The sequence below is a fragment of the Chelonia mydas genome, chromosome 25 (assembly GCF_015237465.2).
Source record: "Chelonia mydas isolate rCheMyd1 chromosome 25, rCheMyd1.pri.v2, whole genome shotgun sequence".
Classification (NCBI taxonomy): Eukaryota; Metazoa; Chordata; order Testudines; family Cheloniidae; genus Chelonia; species Chelonia mydas.
The window spans coordinates 2280748-2301100 of record NC_057858.1 but is presented as its reverse complement, the minus strand read 5'-3'; the positions used below and the strand labels follow the sequence as shown (position 1 = coordinate 2301100).

The window sequence follows — 20353 nt, the reverse complement described above, 5'->3', positions numbered from 1 at the left end:
CACAAGTGCCCGTGCATCATTAAACTACATTTTAGATGTAAATAAAGATGCAGCAATTTTACTGCATACAGCATTTTCTGAGAGAAATGGAAACCCCAAGAACAATAAGACAGCGGTGCTGTAAAACATAGCATAATCCAGCAGCCTTAAACCATCCCCAAATCCCACAGAACTGTAAAAAAGGGAGCAACAGGAATGGAGTCTCTTCTAGGCAATTTAATAAACTGTAAAGCAATGATACCGGGCCACATTCTGAGGTCCTTTCACATGCAAACTACTAATGAAGTTCATGAGAAGTACTGTGGTGTGTTACTGATTCTTCCTATCCTTTTTGTCTGTTATGTCGATTTAGATCATAAACTCTTCAGGTAGGAACTGTCTCTCGCAATGTGTATGTACAGCACCTAGCACAGTGGAGCACTGATCTCAGCTGGGGCCTCTACGTACTGCCATAACACCAATATTAATAGGAATTTGCCCATGTAAGACAGCAAGTCTGAATTGGAGCTCAGGATTTGATCCATCCTCCGAGGAGGAACAGAAAATGGGAAACTTACATCAATGTTGTCAATGTCAAGAATTCTGGAGTTGAACAGGAGACCCATTGCTTTGGCTTGTTGGATTGGATGAGCAAGCTGACTGTAAGTCTAAATGAAGCAATATAAAAACTTTGGTTACATGTTTGAACTTTTCATATCCTAGGAAATCAGTGACAAAGGAAAGGAAGAGGGAGGATTCCTTACAGTGAACATTTCAAAAGAAACAAACCAAAGTGAACACACTGAACAATCTCAGTTCTTTGCAAATGTGCTGATTACCATATTCATGCAACTATCAGGTGGTTTCATTAAATGCTCGGGGGGGGGTCCTCACAATTCTGCCCTATCGGGGACTCCCTCTGTCATGCAGCTGGACATAACAGCAAGCATACAATTAATGACATAGAACATACGCATTGAGAGCACCTGCTAGCCAGTTCTGATCTGACAGCAAACATGGAAACAGTCTGGAAAGCAAGTGAACTTTCTAACCATTTCCCCAGTACACAGAACTTGGAAATTAGCCCAGTTTTTCCTGGCTCCTTTTTAGACGCACATGCTTTATTATTATTTATGCATCAAAACCTGTTGTCATGGATGTTGAATTGCTATTTGCTTCCAGCAATATACTAGGCGTAGGTCAAACAAAAAGGAAGGCACAGTCCGTGCCTTGAAAAACTTCTAATCTTCATCACAAATCCTAAAAGTGCAAATATCCTGCAGAAGCTTACTGGTAAGGAGGTTAGACTAACAGGAGTCAAAGCAGAGGGTTCTGAAGGGAGATTAGACAGGGAAACCTTACTGAACCAAGAACTGCACCCTGAGAGCTAGTGGGTTGTATTTAGTTATTCTCAGACCTGATTTGAACATTGGCCAGTTGTTTATCAGAGTTATTATACACACAGAAGTCTGCACTAAATTTAGTATACTGGACTTTCACCATTAGCACAGTGTTCTCAAACTGGGGGTTGGGACCCCTCAGGGGGTGGCGAGGTTATTACATGGGGGGTCACGAACTGTGAGCTGCCACCCCAAACCCCGCTTTACCTCCAGCATTTATAATGGTGTTAAATATATTTAAAAGTGTTTTTAATTTATAAGGGCGGTTGCACTCAGAGGCTTGCTATGTGAAAGAGGTCAGCAGTAAAAAAAGTTTGTTGTGCTAACTACTGGGTTCTCAAACAAGGCAGAGTCAGAAAAGTTTTAGAGGGAGTAATTTGTTCTCTTCCTGTTATATCTCGTGAGAGTTTGAGACCATCTCTGGGAATGGCTATTTCCCTTGTTCTCTCTAACATTAGCACATGGTGCTAGTTTGCTACAAATAGCGATTTGCACAATTGCATTTGAGACCTTCCCACCCCGTGATGTCCTAGATTCTCCCATCGATGGGACACTATTCATTTCTTCAGCTGGTTTTGCAGCTGACTCTCAACTTGGCTAGTTTTATTTTTAAGTTTAAAATAAAACACGTAGGAAACCCTTGCCTCTCAGTAATTCAAGCATGGGGGTAAGCCTGCTGCCTCCTCTACAAACTTTTCAAGAGGGCTGTTCTACAGAGTAAACTAAAGTACGTACAAATCAGTGCTGAAATACTTGCAGAAGGCTTTAAACCTCCCACTCTGTTATACCAACGTATTGATAGTTTTATTCTGAATAAAGACACAAACAATCAAAAGAGACCAAAGCCCCATGAAAAGGATCTGCCCTGTTCAAAATGCAAACGATTCCCTGCACAAGCTTATCTGGTTATGTGAATTTCCAGCCCTCTTGTGGTGGAAATTAATGTAACTTTAAAACATTAAAAATGTTGAGCAATTACATACAGTTTTCTGTGTGTTGTCAACAGCCCAACTATTCTGGAGCAGGACGGGCAGCAGAAACAGACAGCATTTAAAGGCCAACAATAAACGAATCTTCCGACAAAGGTTGCTTCCACAAACTTAAAAAAATGTGATGCTGGAGCTATTGCTATTGCTGAAGTTACAGATCAGATGCAGTTTACATACATTTGTGTTTAAAGAAGTGGACTCACTACTGAAATTCTAACATAGTAGACACCTGGGAAAACATCTATTTACTATTTTATAGCACACAAGAGCAAGGTAGATGTTTCTCAGAAGACCAAACGACGGGGACAAACATGAGGGAGGGACTGGGGAAAGGAAGGACAAGGCACACAGCAATATTATAATGGGGATGGTGGCTGTTTGGCCAAGGTTAGGGCCACGCTGAACCTAATCTTGGGACATTTCAGGCCCAAAATTAACACCAGAGGGCTCCAGGGGGGAATCCCAGCCTTTTACGACCCATTATTAATATTTATACTTACGGCTTCATAGCACCAATCTTTGAGGACATCCAGGTCTCCAGATATCATAGCCTAAAAAAGGAAGTAATATATAAGCAATACAAACAACGGAACTTTTAAAACATCTGTCCTAGAGCACCTGTCAAACTATCAGCTCTTGAAAAGTGACCTTCTTTAAATCCTACATTATGCCATGACACCTTTCTCCTAACGTGACTCAACATGGAGTGAGATGAAATTTCAGACATTAAGGTGATGAGCAGTACAGAAGTACCTATAAATAAATACCGTTTGAGATAACCACAGATTTAGGCTTAAGTAGTAACATGCACCAAACTGTGTTAATACCTTCCAGCAGTTTTCAAGTTCTGGGAGATGTACTTTAGCAGGAACACAGAAGCAGGTGCAAACAGCAGGAACAAATGGTCAATTTTCAACATGGCAAAAGGTCAACAATGGTACATTCAGTTAAACTGAAAAGCAGTAATGCATTTCCAACTAATGCAAGGATTTAAAAAAAAATATTGCATAATTAACTTGTGGTACCTACTCCTGTAAGATATTATTGAAGCCACGAAATTAGCGAATTCAAGAGAGAACTGGACATGTATATGCATAACAACATCGAGAGTTCCATTAGGCAGGATACCTTTCAATGCAATAGACATAATAAATCTTCAAGCTTCAAGTCATAAGTGAACTTACTGCCTGGGGTTAAAAAGACCCTTCCGCCTGGGCAGTCTATTCTACAAGCGTCCATCTAAGGGTTTCTGCACCTTCCTTGAAGCATTTAGCATCAGCCACTGTTAGAAGCAGGAAAAAAGGCGGTCCAATCCTGTGTGATGATTCCTATATTCCTTAGTTTTAGGCTCTGTCTGCACTACAGATACAGCCATGTGTTTAGCCAGTTTGAGAGAGACTCAACTGATCAGTTATTACACACAGATGTGACCACACAACATCTGCTTTCAAAATATAATGACACCTCACTGCGGATGTCCTGCTTACGCATAAACATCAAATCCCTTTTTGAATCATCCTAAGCAACTGGCTCAATGAGCTCTTATGGCCGCAAGCTCCAGACATACTGTGAAATGTATTAAGGAGTATTTCCTTTGATCAGTTTTAAATAGACCTCTTGCACTATAATTGCACATCTCCCTCTTCTTACATCATGAGAAAGAAAGAATAGCATTCTTATTTACTCTAGCATCCATGGGTTTATAGATCACTCATTTTCCTCCTCTAAACTAAACAGTCCCAATCTTTTCAGCTTCTCCTTACAAAGTCCTTTCAAGCCTGTAATTCATTTTGCCACCCCGCTTGTCAACACTACATATTGTCTGTCATTGTACTACCCAGAGCGAGGGAATTTCTTTTATTGGATAAACTTCTGTTGGTGAAAGACAAGTTTTAGAGTTTACGCAGAGCTCTTCTTCAGGTCTGGTCCAGTTCAGATCCAGACTTCATAGAATCATAGAATATCAGGGTTGGAAGGGACCTCAGGAGGTCATCTAGTCCAACCCCCTGCTCAAAGCAGGACCAATCCCCAAACAAATCATCCCAGCCAGGGCTTTGTCAAGCCTGACCTTAAAAACTTCCAAGGAAGGAGATTCTACCACCTCCCTAGGTAACGCATTCCAGTGTTTCACCACCCTCCTAGTGAAAAAGTTTTTCCTAATATCCAACCTAAACCTCCCCCACTGCAACTTGAGACCATTACTCCTTGTCCTGTCCTCTTCTACCACTGAGAATAGTCTAGAACCATCCTCTCTGGAACCACCTCTCAGGTAGTTGAAAGCAGCTATCAAATCCCCCCTCATTCTTCTCTTCTGCAGACTAAACAATCCCAGTTCCCTCAGCCTCTCCTCATAACTCATGTGTTCCAGACCCCTAATCATTTTTGTTGCCCTTCGCTGGACTCTCTCCAATTTATCCACGTCCTTCTTGTAGTGGGGGGCCCAAAACTGGACACAGTACTCCAGATGAGGCCTCACCAATAGAAGAGCTCTGCATAAGATTGAAAGCTTGTTTCTTTCACCAACAGAAGTTGGCCCAGTAAAAGATATTATCTCACCCACCTTGTCTCTAATATCCTGGGACCAACACAGCTACAACCACACTGCATACAATACTACCCATTCATCTAAATATGTTAGGTCCCTCTGGAGCTCTTAGCATTCGTCACTCAGAGGGAGAGGCAGTTTGTTTTCCAGTCTGGCCAGGGCCTAAAACCTGCTAGACTGAGTGGAGTGGTTCTCCTGACCGGAGATCCATCACACCTTACACAAAGTCACTTCTTCCAGTTAATTAAGCTGGGCTGGAACCCTGAGTTTGAGAGGCAAAAAGCCAGCCACCCAACACCGAGTTTTATCTTTAGCAAAATCAGACTGTCTGAGTTGGAAGCCTTCTGTGAGATTTTAAGGGCAGAAATAAGTGCATCATGTCCCTGCCCCTCTAACTCACCTCCAGGACATTGGGGATTATGTCGTTCTCACATTGCTTTAGAAACCGATCCTTGTCAAAAGCTGGGTCCACTTTGAGAATTTCTGTCAAAACCTCTGACATTTCTGTCTTCGAGAACAGCCCACCTGACAAGGCAATTCAATTCAATGAGCCTTTCTTGGCACAAGTGTTGCCAAAAGGTAAGGAGACACACAGCCTTCACATAAATCAGTTCTGCCAGGACAGAGCTAAACATTGTGTTTGGGGTTTTAATTTCATCCCCATCTGTCATAACTGCCCATTCCTGATCCAGCAGCCGGTTGCTACAACATTCCACAAGACATATGATCCTGATATTTTGCATATATGTAAGCCCAAAATTCCTTCCCAAAGGCTAGTAACACACGGAGAGCAGCAGCACTAATACTCCTATTGTTAATCCTGAGTCTCAGCTGTGTGTCACGTAACCCTCGAGAGACTCTTCTCAACAAAGATGAAATGCTACCTATTAAATCAGTGACTTTGTCTGTAACAGCTCTGGATGCCCGAATGAAGGCGTTATCACTTTCATCATACTTCATCTTCATTTCAAAGAACCCTGAAAGAAGAGAGGAGATCAACATCATTGCCTTGCCATTTCACTCTTTTGTGCATCTTAAATTGGAATTAGCATGTTCAAGTGCAAGAGTGGACAGGTCTGACTGAGGGGTTTGGACTGTACCTATGAAGTCCTTTCCAGATTGGTCTTATGATTTATTATATTTCAATACTTCATTGACAAAAATTTTTTTTTGTCATTTACTTTCCCACAATTAGGAATAAATTATCTTAAACATTTATCTTTTTCCATAGTTTTACAGATTGGTTTCTCCTCTGCATGAGTGTCAGAGCCCAAAGATCATAGAGCTGCCATTCTTCTGGCCTAGGAGAACTTAAAGTATCTGCCAACTCAGCAAATAGTGCTCCTGAATCATCCCAGCAGGACGGAGCATTGGTGTAAGGCCTTCCATCCCTCCCCACAGCACACCACCTGCGCCCGGAAAGCAAACGTCCAGGAATGTTAGGTTAGCGGGCAAAACCAGGTTAGCGGCAGTGCAGGTTCTAACATTAGGCCACCACCTTTCAGCAGGTTCCTGATCCAAGAGAAAACCTTGCTGATTTATGTCTGGGAAAGCACAGCAGAACCTCAGAGTTACGAACACCAGAGTTATGAACTGATAAGTCAACCACACACCCCATTTGGAACTGGAAGTGCACAATCAGGCAACAGCAGAGACCAAAAGAGAAAAAAGGAAAAAATAAAAAAAGTAAACAGTACAGTGCTGTGTTAAATGTAAATTACCGAAAAGACAAGGGAAGCAGCATGTTTCTTCTGGACAGGAAGGTTCCAAAGCTGTATTAAGTCACTGTTCCGTTGTAAACTTTTGAAAGAACAACTACGGCATTTTGTTCAGGGTTACGAACATTTCAGAGTTACGAACAACCTCCATTCCGGAGGTGTTCATAACTCTGAGGTTCTACTGTAGAGCAAGGACAACAAGGCTCTAAGCAGCAATGCACTCCCAAACCTTGAGGACAAAGATAAAGCATAAAACAGAAATAAATCTCCTGGGATGAAAGGGCAATATCCACCCCTCTGCTACAGCTCTTTGTAGCTGTTCTTAGGAAACCAGAGATCAGAAGGGTGGGCATTAGTGGACGGAAGGAGGAGATGAGATCCTGCAAAGCAGCGTCTCGAAGACAGATGTAGAAGCATGTGTTTAAAAAGTAGGGAATTGACAGTGTAATCCCACTGCAAAAACAGATTAAAATTGCCAGTATTCTATCTCTGACAGCAGCTAGTTCCAGAAGAAGCTGCATTAGGTAGCTATGGGAAAACCTGCCCACAGTGGAAGTTTCTTCCCAAAGCATATCAGTCAATGATTGGCTTAAGCTCTGAATCTTACTCCTTCTAAAAACTAGTTTTACTATCTGATATATTCACACATACCGTATAGAGTATATAAAGGGAACAACAACTAGCTCTGCTCTACATAGCCTTGGTACAACCCCACCTGCACTACTGTGTGCAGCTCTGGGTCCCACAGTTCAGGAAGGATATAGAAAAACTAAAGAAAAGGACAACAACCCTGCATCTTGGTGGGGGTTAGACTAGATGACTCTTACAGCCGCTTCTAACTCTATGATTCTAAAGAAGCAATTAATCACTGCACAACCTATGTAACATGAGGGGAGTCTGAAGGAGCTAAATGTATTGTCTAGCAGAGATTATTCTGGGGGACGTCACGGTGACCAACGAGTACTTTCAAGGGAATCCTGTCTCACAAGAGTGGGACAAGGAGCAAGTGAGCAAAAAGATAAGGAACTATTCAGGGTAAATATTAGGAAAAAATTCTTAACAGTCAGAGCAATGGAGAGGTTAAAGGATTTTGTGATTTATCTTGGAGAACACAAGGGCAAGCTGGACACCAGGCAGCTTTCTTTGGTCAAGTTATTTCTGATTCATTGAAATATGTCTTCAGCGTGCTCTCTTTACTCCTTTCAGCCTTACTAACAAGCCAAACTATTTATCATGTATTACCCAATAAGCACAGGATGCAACACTGACAGCTAATGGTGCTGATGGGAAACTGGGATTACAAACAGTCCAAAACCGAGGTGAAACGCCCACAATCCCACAGATGGGACCAATTGAAAAAAAAGAACTTGGCTTGCTGCAGGCAAGACCCTGTGACATACACTTTGTGTCAGAAAGAAGCCCACAGCTTGCCCACACTCTTACGTGAGTCACAGGCTTAATGCCACTCACAGGTTGTATACAGTGCTCTGGCCTCTCCTCATTGCCAGGATGCATCTGATTAGAAGGACCACGTTTAGAGTTCAATACTTTTACGGCTGTTGGTCACAGCCATCTACAAGACGGAAACACGCAGTGGGCAATTCAGATTTCAAGAACTGGGAGCAGTGGAAAAATAGCTTTCTGCTAAAGACTGTGGGAGTGTGTCCCAACACAGATGGAGCAGCCTGGAATAACTGCAGTGTCAGCAGCTACACCTACCTTCCATCTCACACCGCCTCACAATAACAGCAATGACAAAAATGGCCATGATTTATATTATGTTGAGACTAGTTGCCCAGATGGTAAGAGAGCAGAGAACTGGAAATGAAGTTCTGTTCCTTAAGCCTTGGGAACACTTACTATTGAAGACCACATTGTTGTCCTTGAAATCTTTCCACTGCTGATACCATTTGGAATCCTTGTGCAGCACCACACCCATTGCCTCCCTAGGGAAGAGCAAAAGGCAAGTATTTCATGAATCAACAGCCAAGCTCTTAAATGAGACTGGAGACAAGGACGAAGATAGTGATGACCATTCACTGTCCAGCATCCTGTGCAGACTGCAGCTGACACCTGGGTCACGCATTGTGTGAGCCTGAGTGAATGGGTGGAATGGAGAGGGGTTGGAAGGAAAGATCAGAAGTTCAGATTTGATCCCATTAAGCTTATGGTGACAGTGAGACATGCAGGAAATATCATAGAGACCTGCTCAAATGTCTGAGGTGGGGAAGAAAAAAATACTGGAATACACAAATCAAAATTTCAAGTCAGGACGATATATTCTTTGTTAATGCCCAGTAACTCAAACATCTGATGCATTTTCTTCCAATTGTGCAGAAATATTGTATTTTGCCTTCAGAATAAACTTGCCAATCTTCAGGTCAAACCAAAGTTATAGAAGGAATAAAATACGGCTTTCCAACATAAGCTGGCTGCAGTCTTGATTAGGGAGACTCTACCAATCACAATAACTGCACCAGCCCTCTTCCCCATAGAAATGGAGTGCCACTGATCTTCTATCCCTGCCCTGCTTCTTCAGCCCAATACTCAGAGAAGATCACTCCCTCAAACCATCCGTTATCCCTGCAGCCTGACCTCACCTCTAGACTCCACCTCCCAATCTGTGGCCCAAGTTTGAAAACATTCATCAGATAATGTTCAGCAGATCATATTTGACAACAGTCTCTCTTTATTCAGTACATACTCATTAGCTTCAAATATTCTCTCTTTGACCTTCTCTCCATCGAATTCCGTTCTTTTCCTAAGTCGCTCAGGACGTCTGTAAGGACCCGTCTGCCCTAGAACGCTTTCGTCTATTTCCTTCTTCACTGTTTCTACTCCCTGAAAGGAAAAATATTCCTGTTAGATTTCTTCAACAAGTCCACTCTTGCACCTCAGTTGAAAAGAAGGTAGAGTCCGTGGGCCACGTTCAGCTCTGTTGTAAGCAAATACACCATCAACTTTGGTGGAGATGCACTCGCTTAAAACAAGGTTAAATGTGGCCCTGCATTTGGGAAGTTAACAGCAGACATACAATAAAACAGCTGTGTGGATCAGGCTGAGAATAAAACAGTGGAAAGGAACCTGGGGAACTAGCCAAACTAACAGGCGCTTGGTAAAGAAGTCTCTGAAGAGGGGAGGAGTGGAAACCCTGGCAATTCAGGTGAGAATTCTTACTGAAAGATAGTGCTGACTTGCCTGGCTTTAAGGAAGAATAAATTCCTAAATCCTGAATTCTACGATTCCAGTTAGGAAGAAAAGAGCTACAGGACTGCGTTACCTAGGGAGGTGGTAGAATCTCCTTCCTTGGAAGTTTTTAAGGTCAGGCTTGACAAAGCCTTGGCTGGGATGATTTGATTGGGGATTGGTCCTGCTTTGAGCAGGGGGTTGGACTAGATGACCTCCTGAGGTCCCTTCCAACCCTGATATTCTATGATTCTATGAAAATGCAGGAGATCAGGAATGAAATGACAAATGTATCTGATATTAAGAACAGGGAGAGGCAGCCAAAATTATAGGAGAACATATTTTCAAGGTCAGCCAAATCCAGTTCTCAGTCCCAAGCAAGAGAAAAAGCTCTGGGTCACCTGAAATGTGCATCTGTATGCCAAAAAACAGGCAGCCAAATTATTCACAGCAAAACTGCATCACCACTGGTGAGAAAACAGGTTCTGGGACTGAATTCAAGTCATGCTGCTGGATCACATGGGGTTTTGTGGATATGTCTCAATAGTGCAGCTAAGCCAGAGGAAGAAGCAGTGGATATGTTCTCTCTCTTGGTTGAGTTTCTGTTTAGGGAAGGGACTTTCTAGACTGAGACACAAGTAATCTTTGGGCAGCCTCTACCAAGGAGAGGCCTGTTGTGATTACTGGACCTTAAAATTTACCCCAGTTGTAAGCTCAAATGTAAGAAGTATGTGCAAGTTCATAAAATGTCACAACATCACCACTTTTTGCCTGTTTGAAAATTAACCATAAAAAATAGGTTAAGTTGTTTTCAATAATAAATGTTACAAATAAGTGCAATAAAACAGACAAAAAATTAAATTAGTTCAAACGAAAAGGGCATGCTAATATGGTTCAAGAACTGTTAAAATCTTGCTTGGTAAAAACAGAAAATGTAAGGTGGATGTAAGGCCTAATTAGTAAAAATAAAAATAAAAATAAAGGGATGAACTATGCCACCCACTTATTCCTTTTTGGGGGCTTTTAAAGAGACTTTAAAGTGCTCTCCCAACCCAGCTCATCTCACCTTCCCTGGCCCCAAGACAGAAGAGGAGCAAACAAAGACTGTCTTCCTGAGAGGAAGGCTCTTGTTCAAGGAACTTTGTTTTTGAGAAAATCATTATATTATTCTAACATCCAGACTTCAGCCCATCAGTGGACATACCTAACTGCCAGCACCGTAAAGGCATGTAAGATCCTGTTCTGTCTCCCTTTCTTTTGGGTTGTTTTCTGTTCCCCCTTCCTTCCTCCTGTTCTATAACTCACTCTCTCAGCTTTTCATCAAATCCTAAAACCAACTGCACTGCACTGGCACAGCGAGATGACATGACCACAACCCTACCCTGTCTCAGGAGAACCCAGCCAGACAACATCCAGACTGTGAACAAGGATCCAAGCAGCAAGTGCCGTGGTAGACCTGCCAGTGAAAGCACCCATTCATAAGTGACCAGCCATGCAGTGTTCCAAAGATATTGACAAAAGCTATATTTCCCTCCCTTTTCTATCCTCTCTCTCCTCCACCTTGCCACTGTTACTCCTGGAGGAATTCTGTGTCACTGCGTGTGCCCAGAATTCATGTCCCCCACAGACTTCTTTGCTTCTCTGCAGAAAAATGACTTCTGATGGGGAAGCCGCAAGACCTGTTACATGCCCCTCCCCAGCAGTATAGGCAGGTTGACTCAGGTGCCCGGAGCAGCAGGTAGAGACATAAATCCCCGCCAAGGGGACTGGGCAGGGGTGTGGGTGTGGGTGTGTGACCCTTCTTCTTGCTCACTATTGCAGTATGCCTGGTGTGGGGGGCAGGACTTGGGGGTGTTTCTGAGGCAGCAGACATGGTGCAGGCTCCATCTCCTCAGGCAGAGCAGAATGTAGCAGTCTGCCTGCTTAGTGAATTGTTCCCATTGTCTCTGTGAATTCCCCCAGGAGTATAAAACAGGTGTAAAAGTTTTAAGGCTCCTTCACATTGCCAGAGCGGTATAAAGGGAAGTTTGGCCTTAGAAATGCTTATGGTGCTTTAGTGATTAGAACTGGTCTACATTTTTGGACTGAAAACATTTCCTATCAAACTGTGCTCCATGAACTATTTGGTACTGACCTTTCTAGAGATGGTCAGTAGCCAATACAAATTGTGAGTTTGATTCCCCAGCCCTCACCTGCTCTTCAGTTGCCTATGATGTAACACTGAGCATATGGCTGCATATATTTGTTGAGCAATAACTAGAAATAAGAGCGGCAAAGAATCCTGTGGCACCTTATAGACTAACAGATGTATTGGAGCATAAGCTTTCGTGGGTGAATACCCACTTCGTTGGATGCATGTAGTGGAAATTTCCAGAGGCAGGTATAAATATACAAGCAAGAATCAGGCTAGGGATAACGAGGTTAGTTTAATCAGGGGGATGAGGCCCTCTTCTAGTAGTTGAGGTGTGAACACCAAGGGAGGAGAAACTGCTTTTGTCGTTGGCTAGCCATTCACAGTCTGTGTTTAATCCTGAGCTGATGGTGTCAAATTTGCAAATGAACTGAAGCTCAGCAGTTTCTCTTTGAAGTCTGGTCCTGAAGGTTTTTTGCTGCAGGATGGCTACCTTTACATCTGCTATTGTGTCCAGGGAGATTGAAGTGTTCCCCTACCGGTTTTTGTATATTGCCATTCCTAATATCTGATTTGTGTCCATTTATCCTTTTACGTAGGGACTGTCCAGTTTGGCCGACGTACATAGCAGAGGGGCATTGCTGGCACATGATGGCGTATATTACATTGGTAGGTGTGCAGGTGAATGAACCGGTGATGGTGTGGCTGATCTGGTTAGGTCGTGTGATGGTGTCGCTGGTGTAGATATGTGGGCAGAGTTGGCATCGAGGTTTGTTGCATGGATTGGTTCCTGAGTTAGAGTTACTATGGTGCGGTGTGTCGTTGCTGGTGAGAATATGCTTCAGGTTGGTGGGCGAGGACTGGCCTGTGAAAGTGAGGGACCGTTGTACAGGATGGATTGTAGATGATGCATTGGAGAGGTTTTAGCTGAGGACTGTATGTGATGGCCAGTGGAGTTCTCTTGGTTTCTTTCTTGGACTTGTCTCACAGCAGGAGGCTTCTGGGCCAAATCGCACCTGGAGCTGCAGCTAGCAAGAGATGTCAAGAGTAACAAGAAGGGTTTCTTCAGGTATGTTGGCAACAAGAAGAAAGCCAAGGAAAGTGTGGGCCCCTTACTGAATGAGGGAGGCAACCTAGTGACAGAGGATGTGGAAAAAGCTAATGTACTCAATGCTTTTTTTGCCTCTGTTTTCACTAACAAGGTCAGCTCCCAGACTGCTGTGCTGGGCATCACAAAATGGGGAAGAGATGGCCAGCCCTCTGTAGAGATAGAGGTGGTTAGGGACTATTTAGAAAAGCTGGACGTGCACAAGTCCATGGGGCCGGACGAATTGCATCCGAGAGTGCTGAAGGAATTGGCGGCTGTGATTGCAGAGCCCTTGGCCATTATCTTTGAAAACTCGTGGCGAACGGGGGAAGTCCCGGATGACTGGAAAAGGCTAATGTAGTGCCCATCTTTAAAAAAGGGAAGAAGGAGGATCCTGGGAACTACAGGCCAGTCAGCCTCACCTCAGTCCCTGGAAAAATCATGGAGCAGGTCCTCAAAGAATCAATCCTGAAGCACTTAGAGGAGAGGAAAGTGATCAGGAACAGTCAGCATGGATTCACCAAGGGAAGGTCATGCCTGACTAATCTAATCGCCTTTTATGATGAGATTACTGGTTCTGTGGATGAAGGGAAAGCAGTGGATGTATTGTTTCTTGACTTTAGCAAAGCTTTTGACACGGTCTCCCACAGCATTCTTGTCAGCAAGTTAAGGACGTATGGGCTGGATGAATGCACTATAAGGTGGGTAGAAAGCTGGCTAGATTGTCGGGCACAACGGGTAGTGATCAATGGCTCCATGTCTAGTTGGCAGCCGGTGTCAAGTGGAGTGCCCCAGGGGTCGGTCCTGGGGCCCGTTTTGTTCAATATCTTCATAAATGATCTGGAGGATGGTGTGGATTGCACTCTGAGCAAATTTGCGGATGATACTAAACTGGGAGGAGTGGTAGATACGCTGGAGGGGAGGGATAGGATACAGAAGGACCTAGACAAATTGGAGGATGGGGCCAAAAGAAATCTGATGAGGTTCAATAAGGATAAGTGCAGGGTCCTGCACTTAGGATGGAAGAATCCAATGCACCGCTACAGACTAGGGACCGAATGGCTAGGCAGCAGTTCTGCGGAAAAGGACCTAGGGGTGACAGTGGACGAGAAGCTGGATATGAGTCAGCAGTGTGCCCTTGTTGCCAAGAAGGCCAATGGCATTTTGGGATGTATAAGTAGGGGCATAGCGAGCAGATCGAGGGACGTGATCGTTCCCCTCTATTCGACACTGGTGAGGCCTCATCTGGAGTACTGTGTCCAGTTTTGGGCCCCACACTACAAGAAGGATGTGGATAAATTGGAAAGAGTCCAGCGAAGGGCAACAAAAATGATTAGGGGTCTAGAGCACATGACTTATGAGGAGAGGCTGAGGGAGCTGGGATTGTTTAGTCTGCAGAAGAGAAGAATGAGGGGGGATTTGATAGCTGCTTTCAACTACCTGAAAGGGGGTTCCAAAGAGGATGGCTCTAGACTGTTCTCAATGGTAGCAGATGACAGAACGAGGAGTAATGGTCTCAAGTTGCAATGGGGGAGGTTTAGATTGGATATTAGGAAAAACTTTTTCACTAAGAGGGTGGTGAAACACTGGAATGCGTTACCTAGGGAGGTGGTAGAATCTCCTTCCTTAGAGGTTTTTAAGGTCAGGCTTGACAAAGCCCTGGCTGGGATGATTTAACTGGGACTTGGTCCTGCTTTGAGCAGGGGGTTGGACTAGATGACCTTCTGGGGTCCCTTCCAACCCTGATATTCTATGATTCTATGATTCTATGATCTAAGCCAGAAGCCTCCTGCTGCAAGACAAGCCCAAGAAAGAAACACTGTATCTTCAAAAACTCCTTAACAGCTCGACAAATTGCTTATAATTAAGGCTATGATTATGTCACAGAAGTCATAGAATCCATGACTTCCAGAGAACTCCATAACATTTTCTGCTTCAGACTCGTAGCCACGGGATTGGAGCTGTCAGCCAGGAGGCCCTAGAGCTCTCAGCTGCAGGGGCCCCCGCAGGGCCCAGCCCTGAAGCTCCCAGCCACGGGGGGCAGCTTTGGGACTCCCAATTCCCAGCTGCCGCGGGGAGCTCCCAGCTGCAGGGGGCAGCCCCCAGAGCTTCCAGCCAGTGCCAGCGGAGGGGGGACCCTGAAGTTCAAAGTGGCGACTGGGGCCCTGCAGCTCCCAGCCACCAGTCCTGGAGCTCTGGCCTCCATGGGCAATGGGGTCCCTGCTGCTCCCAGCCGCCCTGAGTGTCAGCAGCGGTGGGTGCTGAATCCCCCATTCCCCATTTTGTCACAGCCTTTTTTTCTTTTTTTTTTTGTAAAAGTCAGGGACAGGTCATGGGCTTCCATGAATTTTTGTTTATTGCCTGTGACCTGTCCGTGACTTTTACTAACAATAACTATGACGAAATCTTAGCCTAACTTATAATATTAAATAGGAAGGACAAAGTATTTCTAAGTAGCGTAATAAATTAAGGCAAGCCTATTTCTTTCAGGACAAACATCCTCAGGGCAAGCAGTGTAATTTTTAAGTGCTTTTTATCATAGAATCATAGAATAACAGAGTTGGAAGGGACCTCTGGAGGCCATCTAGTCCAACCCCCTGCCCAGAGCAGGACCAATCCCAAATAAATCATCCCAGCCAGGGCTTTGTAAAGCCTGACCTTAAAAACTTCTAAGGAAGGCAATTCCACCACCCCCCTAGGTAACGCATTCCAGTGTTTCACCACCCTCCTAGTGAAAAAGTTTTTCCTAATATCCAACCTAAACCTCCCCCACTGCAACTTGAGACCATTACTCCTTGTCCTGTCATCTGCTATCACTGAGAATAGTCTAGATCCATCCTCTTTGAATCCACCTTTCAGGTAGTTAAAAGCAGTTATCAAATCCCCCCTCATTCTTTTCTTCCGTAGACTAAACAATCCCAGTTCCCTCAGCCTCTCCTCATAACTCATGTGTTCCAGTCCCCTAATCATTTTTGTTGCCCTTCGCTGGACTCTCTCCAATTTCTTCACATCCTTCTTGTAGTGTGGGGCCCAAAACTGGACACAGTACTCCAGATGAGGCCTCACCAATGTCGAATAGAGGGGAACGATCACGTCCCTCGATCTGCTGGCAACGCCCCTACTTATACATCCCAAAATGCCATTGGCCTTCTTGGCAACAAGGGCACACTGTTGACTCATATTCAGCTTCTCACCCACTGTCACCCCTAGGTCCTTCTCTGCAGAACTGCTGCCTAGCCATTCGGTCCCTAGTCTGTAGCGGTGCATTGGATTCTTCCCTCCTAAGTGCAGGACTCTGCACTTGTCCTTGTTGAACCTCATCAGATTTCTTTTGGCCCAATCCTCCAATTTGTCTAGGTGCCGCTGTATCCTATCCCTACCCTCCAGCGTATCTACCACTCCTCCCAGTTTAGTGTCATCCGCAAACTTGCTGAGGGTGCAATCCACACCATCCTCCAGATCGTTAATGAAGATATTGAACAAAACCGGCCCCAGGACCGACCCTTGGGATACTCCACTAGATACCGGCTGCCAACTAGACATGGAGCCGTTGATCACTACCCGTTGAGCCCGACAATCTAGCCAACTTTCTACCCACCTTGTAGTGCATCCATCCAGCCCATACTTCTTTAACTTGCTGACAAGAATACTGTGGCAGACCGTGTCAAAAGCTTTGCTAAAGTCGAGGAATAACACGTCCACTGCTTTCCCTTCATCCACAGAACCAGTTATCTCATCATAGAAGGCAATTAGATTAGTCAGGCATGACTTTCCCTTGGTGAATACATGCTGACTGTTCCTGATCACTTTCCTCTCGTCTAAGTGCTTCAGAATTGATTCCTTGAGGACATGCTCCATGATTTTTCCGGGGACTCAGGTGAGGCTGACTGGCCTGTAGTTCCCAGGATCATCCTTCTTCCCTTTTTTAAAGATGGGCACTACATTAGCCTTTTTCCAATTTTCCGGGACTTCCCCGGATCGCCATGAGTTTTCAAAGATAATGGCCAATGGCTCTGCAATCACATCCGCCAATTCTTTTAGCACTCTCGGATACAACGCATCCGGCCCCATGGACTTGTGCATGTCCAGTTTTTCTAAACAGTCCCGAACCACTTCTACCTTCACAGAGGGCTGGCCACCTCCTCCCCATGCTGTGCTGCCCAGTGCAGTAGTCTGGGAGCTGACCTTGTTCGTGAAGACAGAGGCAAAAAAAGCATTGAGTACATTTGCTTTTTCCACATCCTCTGTCACTAAGTTGCCTCCCTCATTTAGTAAGGGGCCCACACTTTCCTTGGCTTTCTTCTTATTGCCAACATACCTGAAGAAACCCTTCTTGTTACTTTTAACATCCCTCGCTAGCTGCAACTCCAGGTGTGATTTAGCCTTCCTGATTCCATTCCTACGTGCCCGAGCAATATTTATATACTCATCCCTGGTCATTTGTCCAATCTTCCACTTCTTGTAAGTCTCTTTTTTGTGTTTAAGATCAGCAAGGATTTCACTGTGAAGCCAAGCTGGTCACCTGCCATATTTACTATTCTTTCTACGCATAGGGATGGTTTGTCCCTGTAACCTCAATAAGGATTCTTTAAAATACAGCCAGCTCTCCTGGACTCCTTTCCCCCTCATGTTGTTCTCCCAGGGGATCTTGCCCATCAGTTCCCTGAGGGAGTCAAAGTCTGCTTTTCTGAAGTCCAGGGTCCATATTCTGCTGCTTTCCCTTCTTCCTTGTGTCAGGATCCTGAACTCGATCATCTCATGGTCACTTCCTCCCAGGTTCCCATCCACTTTTGCTTCCCCTACTAGTTCTTCCCGGTTTGTGAGCAGCAGGTCAAGAAGAGCTCCGCCCCTAGTTGGTTCCTCCAGCACTTGCACCAGGAAATTGTCCCCTACAGTTTCCAAAAACTTCCTGGATTATCTGTGCACCGCTGTATTGCTCTCCCAGCAGATATTAGGATGATTGAAGTCGCCCATGAGAACCAGGGCATGCGATCTAGTAGCTTCTGCGACTTGCCGGAAGAAAGCCTCGTCCATCTCATCCCCCTGGTCCAGTGGTCTATAGCAGACTCCCACCACGACATCACCCTTGTTGCTCAGGCTTCTAAACTTAATCCAGAGACTCAGGTTTTTCTACAGTTTCATACTTGAGCTCTGAGCAGTCATACTGCTCCCTTACATACAGTGCAACTCCCCCACCTTTAATTCTGTATCTGAGAACTTAATCAGTGAATCAAATTCTCAGATACAGAGTCCTCTGCTTGGATGGGTAAACCCTAAAACAAACTCAGCAAATGAAATCCTGAACCAGGCTAGAGAGCTGTGTGAAACAATCTAAGTAAACCAACCAAAGAATAAAGGGAAGGAGACTGCTCAACTCCACTGTAAAATACACCAATAGCTGAGAAAAGAATAAATAAAGCACTAACCAAAACAAACAAACTGAACAAAAATATTTCTGTTGTGAAAAACACAGGACCTGGCCTTTTTCCTGCTCTACCCTTTTTTTTTTGCTCCTTACCCCCCTCTTTTACTTCCATCCATGGTAAAACCCAGGATATATCAATTCTGTCCAGCTAAATTAATTCGGACTCTCAACCTTGGGTTCCACAAAAGAAATGCCTATGAGGGAATAGTGGTACATAAAAAGTTAAGGAAAATAACCTGGTAACAGAAAAAAATAATTCAATCTAACAACCCAGGGTAATAACATCCTAAAAGCACCACTGGACTTTGGAACTGAAGAATGTTTAACAAGTTCCCTTGTTTTCAATGCCACTGCAAAATCCTTGACTCCTACTATACCACTCCACAAAAAGAAATGTACATTGTCATGCAAAATTTTAATACAACCAAGTTTTCAATTAAATTTGTTTTGTAATCTAACGTGTTTTCAGGAGGTCGAAGTCTCTCACCTCTTTTAAAGCTTCTAGAGACAGCACTGTTGTGGGGGCAAGTTTCTTTACCCACTTTAAAGCACAAGTGGATTGGGAAGACTGGGCTTTACAATTACAAGTAAAACCTTCTTACAATAGAAACAAAAATGGTTTTAAGTCTATTTGGTAAGCTGGTCATAAATGTTTAAAAAATGTCTGCCAAAGAAGGAGGAATTTTACCTCCCACATCACAGAGGGGAAAGTGTATCCAAAAGGTAAAAGAAATAACTGAATTTTCTCATATAAACTTGCCTCTCTCCCCCGCACACACAATTGTTCCTCACTCCTCTTTTCCATAACCCATCCCCTGTTCCACCTCTTTCCCTCCTCACCCTTGACCAACCTCATCTCCCAGCCAACCCTTCTTGCAGTCTGTTCAAGGACAAATTTGTACAGAGTAAAAACAAAATGTGTGAACTGCAGTTTTTGTATTTTGACCAGAAGTAATTCAGAAGTGTTTTTCTCTCCTTTCTAAAAATTCTTTAATAAATAAGAAAATGTATAAACAGTTACACAGAAGCAATCGTAAAAAGAAAAGGAGTACTTGTGGCACCTTAGAGACTAACCAGTTTATCTGAGCATGAGCTTTCGTGAGCTACAGCTCACTTCATCGGATGCATAGCTATGCATCCGATGAAGTGAGCTGTAGCTCACGAAAGCTCATGCTCAGATAAACTGGTTAGTCTCTAAGGTGCCACAAGTACTCCTTTTCTTTTTACGAATACAGACTAACACGGCTGTTACTCTGAAACCTGACAGAAGCAATCCAAACTTCTGCCTGGTTAGGAAAGGGTTTTCTTTCATAATCTATTTGGGAAAGGTCAAAATTTTCAGGCTTTGGGAGTAATCTGCCTCCCAATCCAAGTAGAGGTTACAAAATTCACCCACTGCTCTCGTCTGAGACCTACCATGCACAACGTATGTAGGAATCGATGTTTTAGCTACAGTTTTGGGTTTTAAACACGACCAGATTTTCACCTATTTGGAAGACCAAAGACCTGTTAAAATCTGGTCAAACAAATTCCATAGTACTTGATTACTTTTTTTTATAGAAATTCCACCCTTTGCAGAGAATTTCCCTGTAAACGTGATAATTCAGAAAGGACAAGTGTGAAATTACCTATGGGTTACTTCAATCCACTCACAATTTCCAGAAAATTGGTCCAATGTTAGCGAAAGAAGAAATTCATCTCTTGGATTTTAAGGAGAGTAATTCCTACCTTTGTTTTAGTGCATAATCCATTCTCTAAAACTATTAAAATTTAATTTAGGTACTGGGAAGGACAGGACTTAATCGTGCCAGTCACCACAACTGGGGAAGTCCCAGAATTAAACTCCAAAAATCTGAATAAAGAGGGTATATGTTATACTGTAACCTCCCTTTA

The 20353-nt window shown here is 43.9% G+C and overlaps 1 protein-coding gene across 3 annotated transcripts in view; it reads right to left on the bottom strand.

The window, feature by feature from the left end:
- The window catches only part of TIMM44 (translocase of inner mitochondrial membrane 44), a 71146-nt gene that overhangs the window by 20167 nt on the left and 30626 nt on the right, over window positions 1–20353 (bottom strand). For all 3 annotated transcript variants that reach the window (XM_037885602.2, XM_037885603.2, XM_043536118.1), the window contains 6 exons: window positions 9336–9472; window positions 8492–8577; window positions 5798–5890; window positions 5314–5438; window positions 2869–2919; window positions 558–647 (listed from right to left, as the gene is read on the bottom strand). In XM_037885602.2, coding sequence (XP_037741530.1) covers window positions 558–647; window positions 2869–2919; window positions 5314–5438; window positions 5798–5890; window positions 8492–8577; window positions 9336–9472 — 582 coding nt within the window. The remainder of the gene's footprint in view (window positions 1–557; window positions 648–2868; window positions 2920–5313; window positions 5439–5797; window positions 5891–8491; window positions 8578–9335; window positions 9473–20353) is intronic.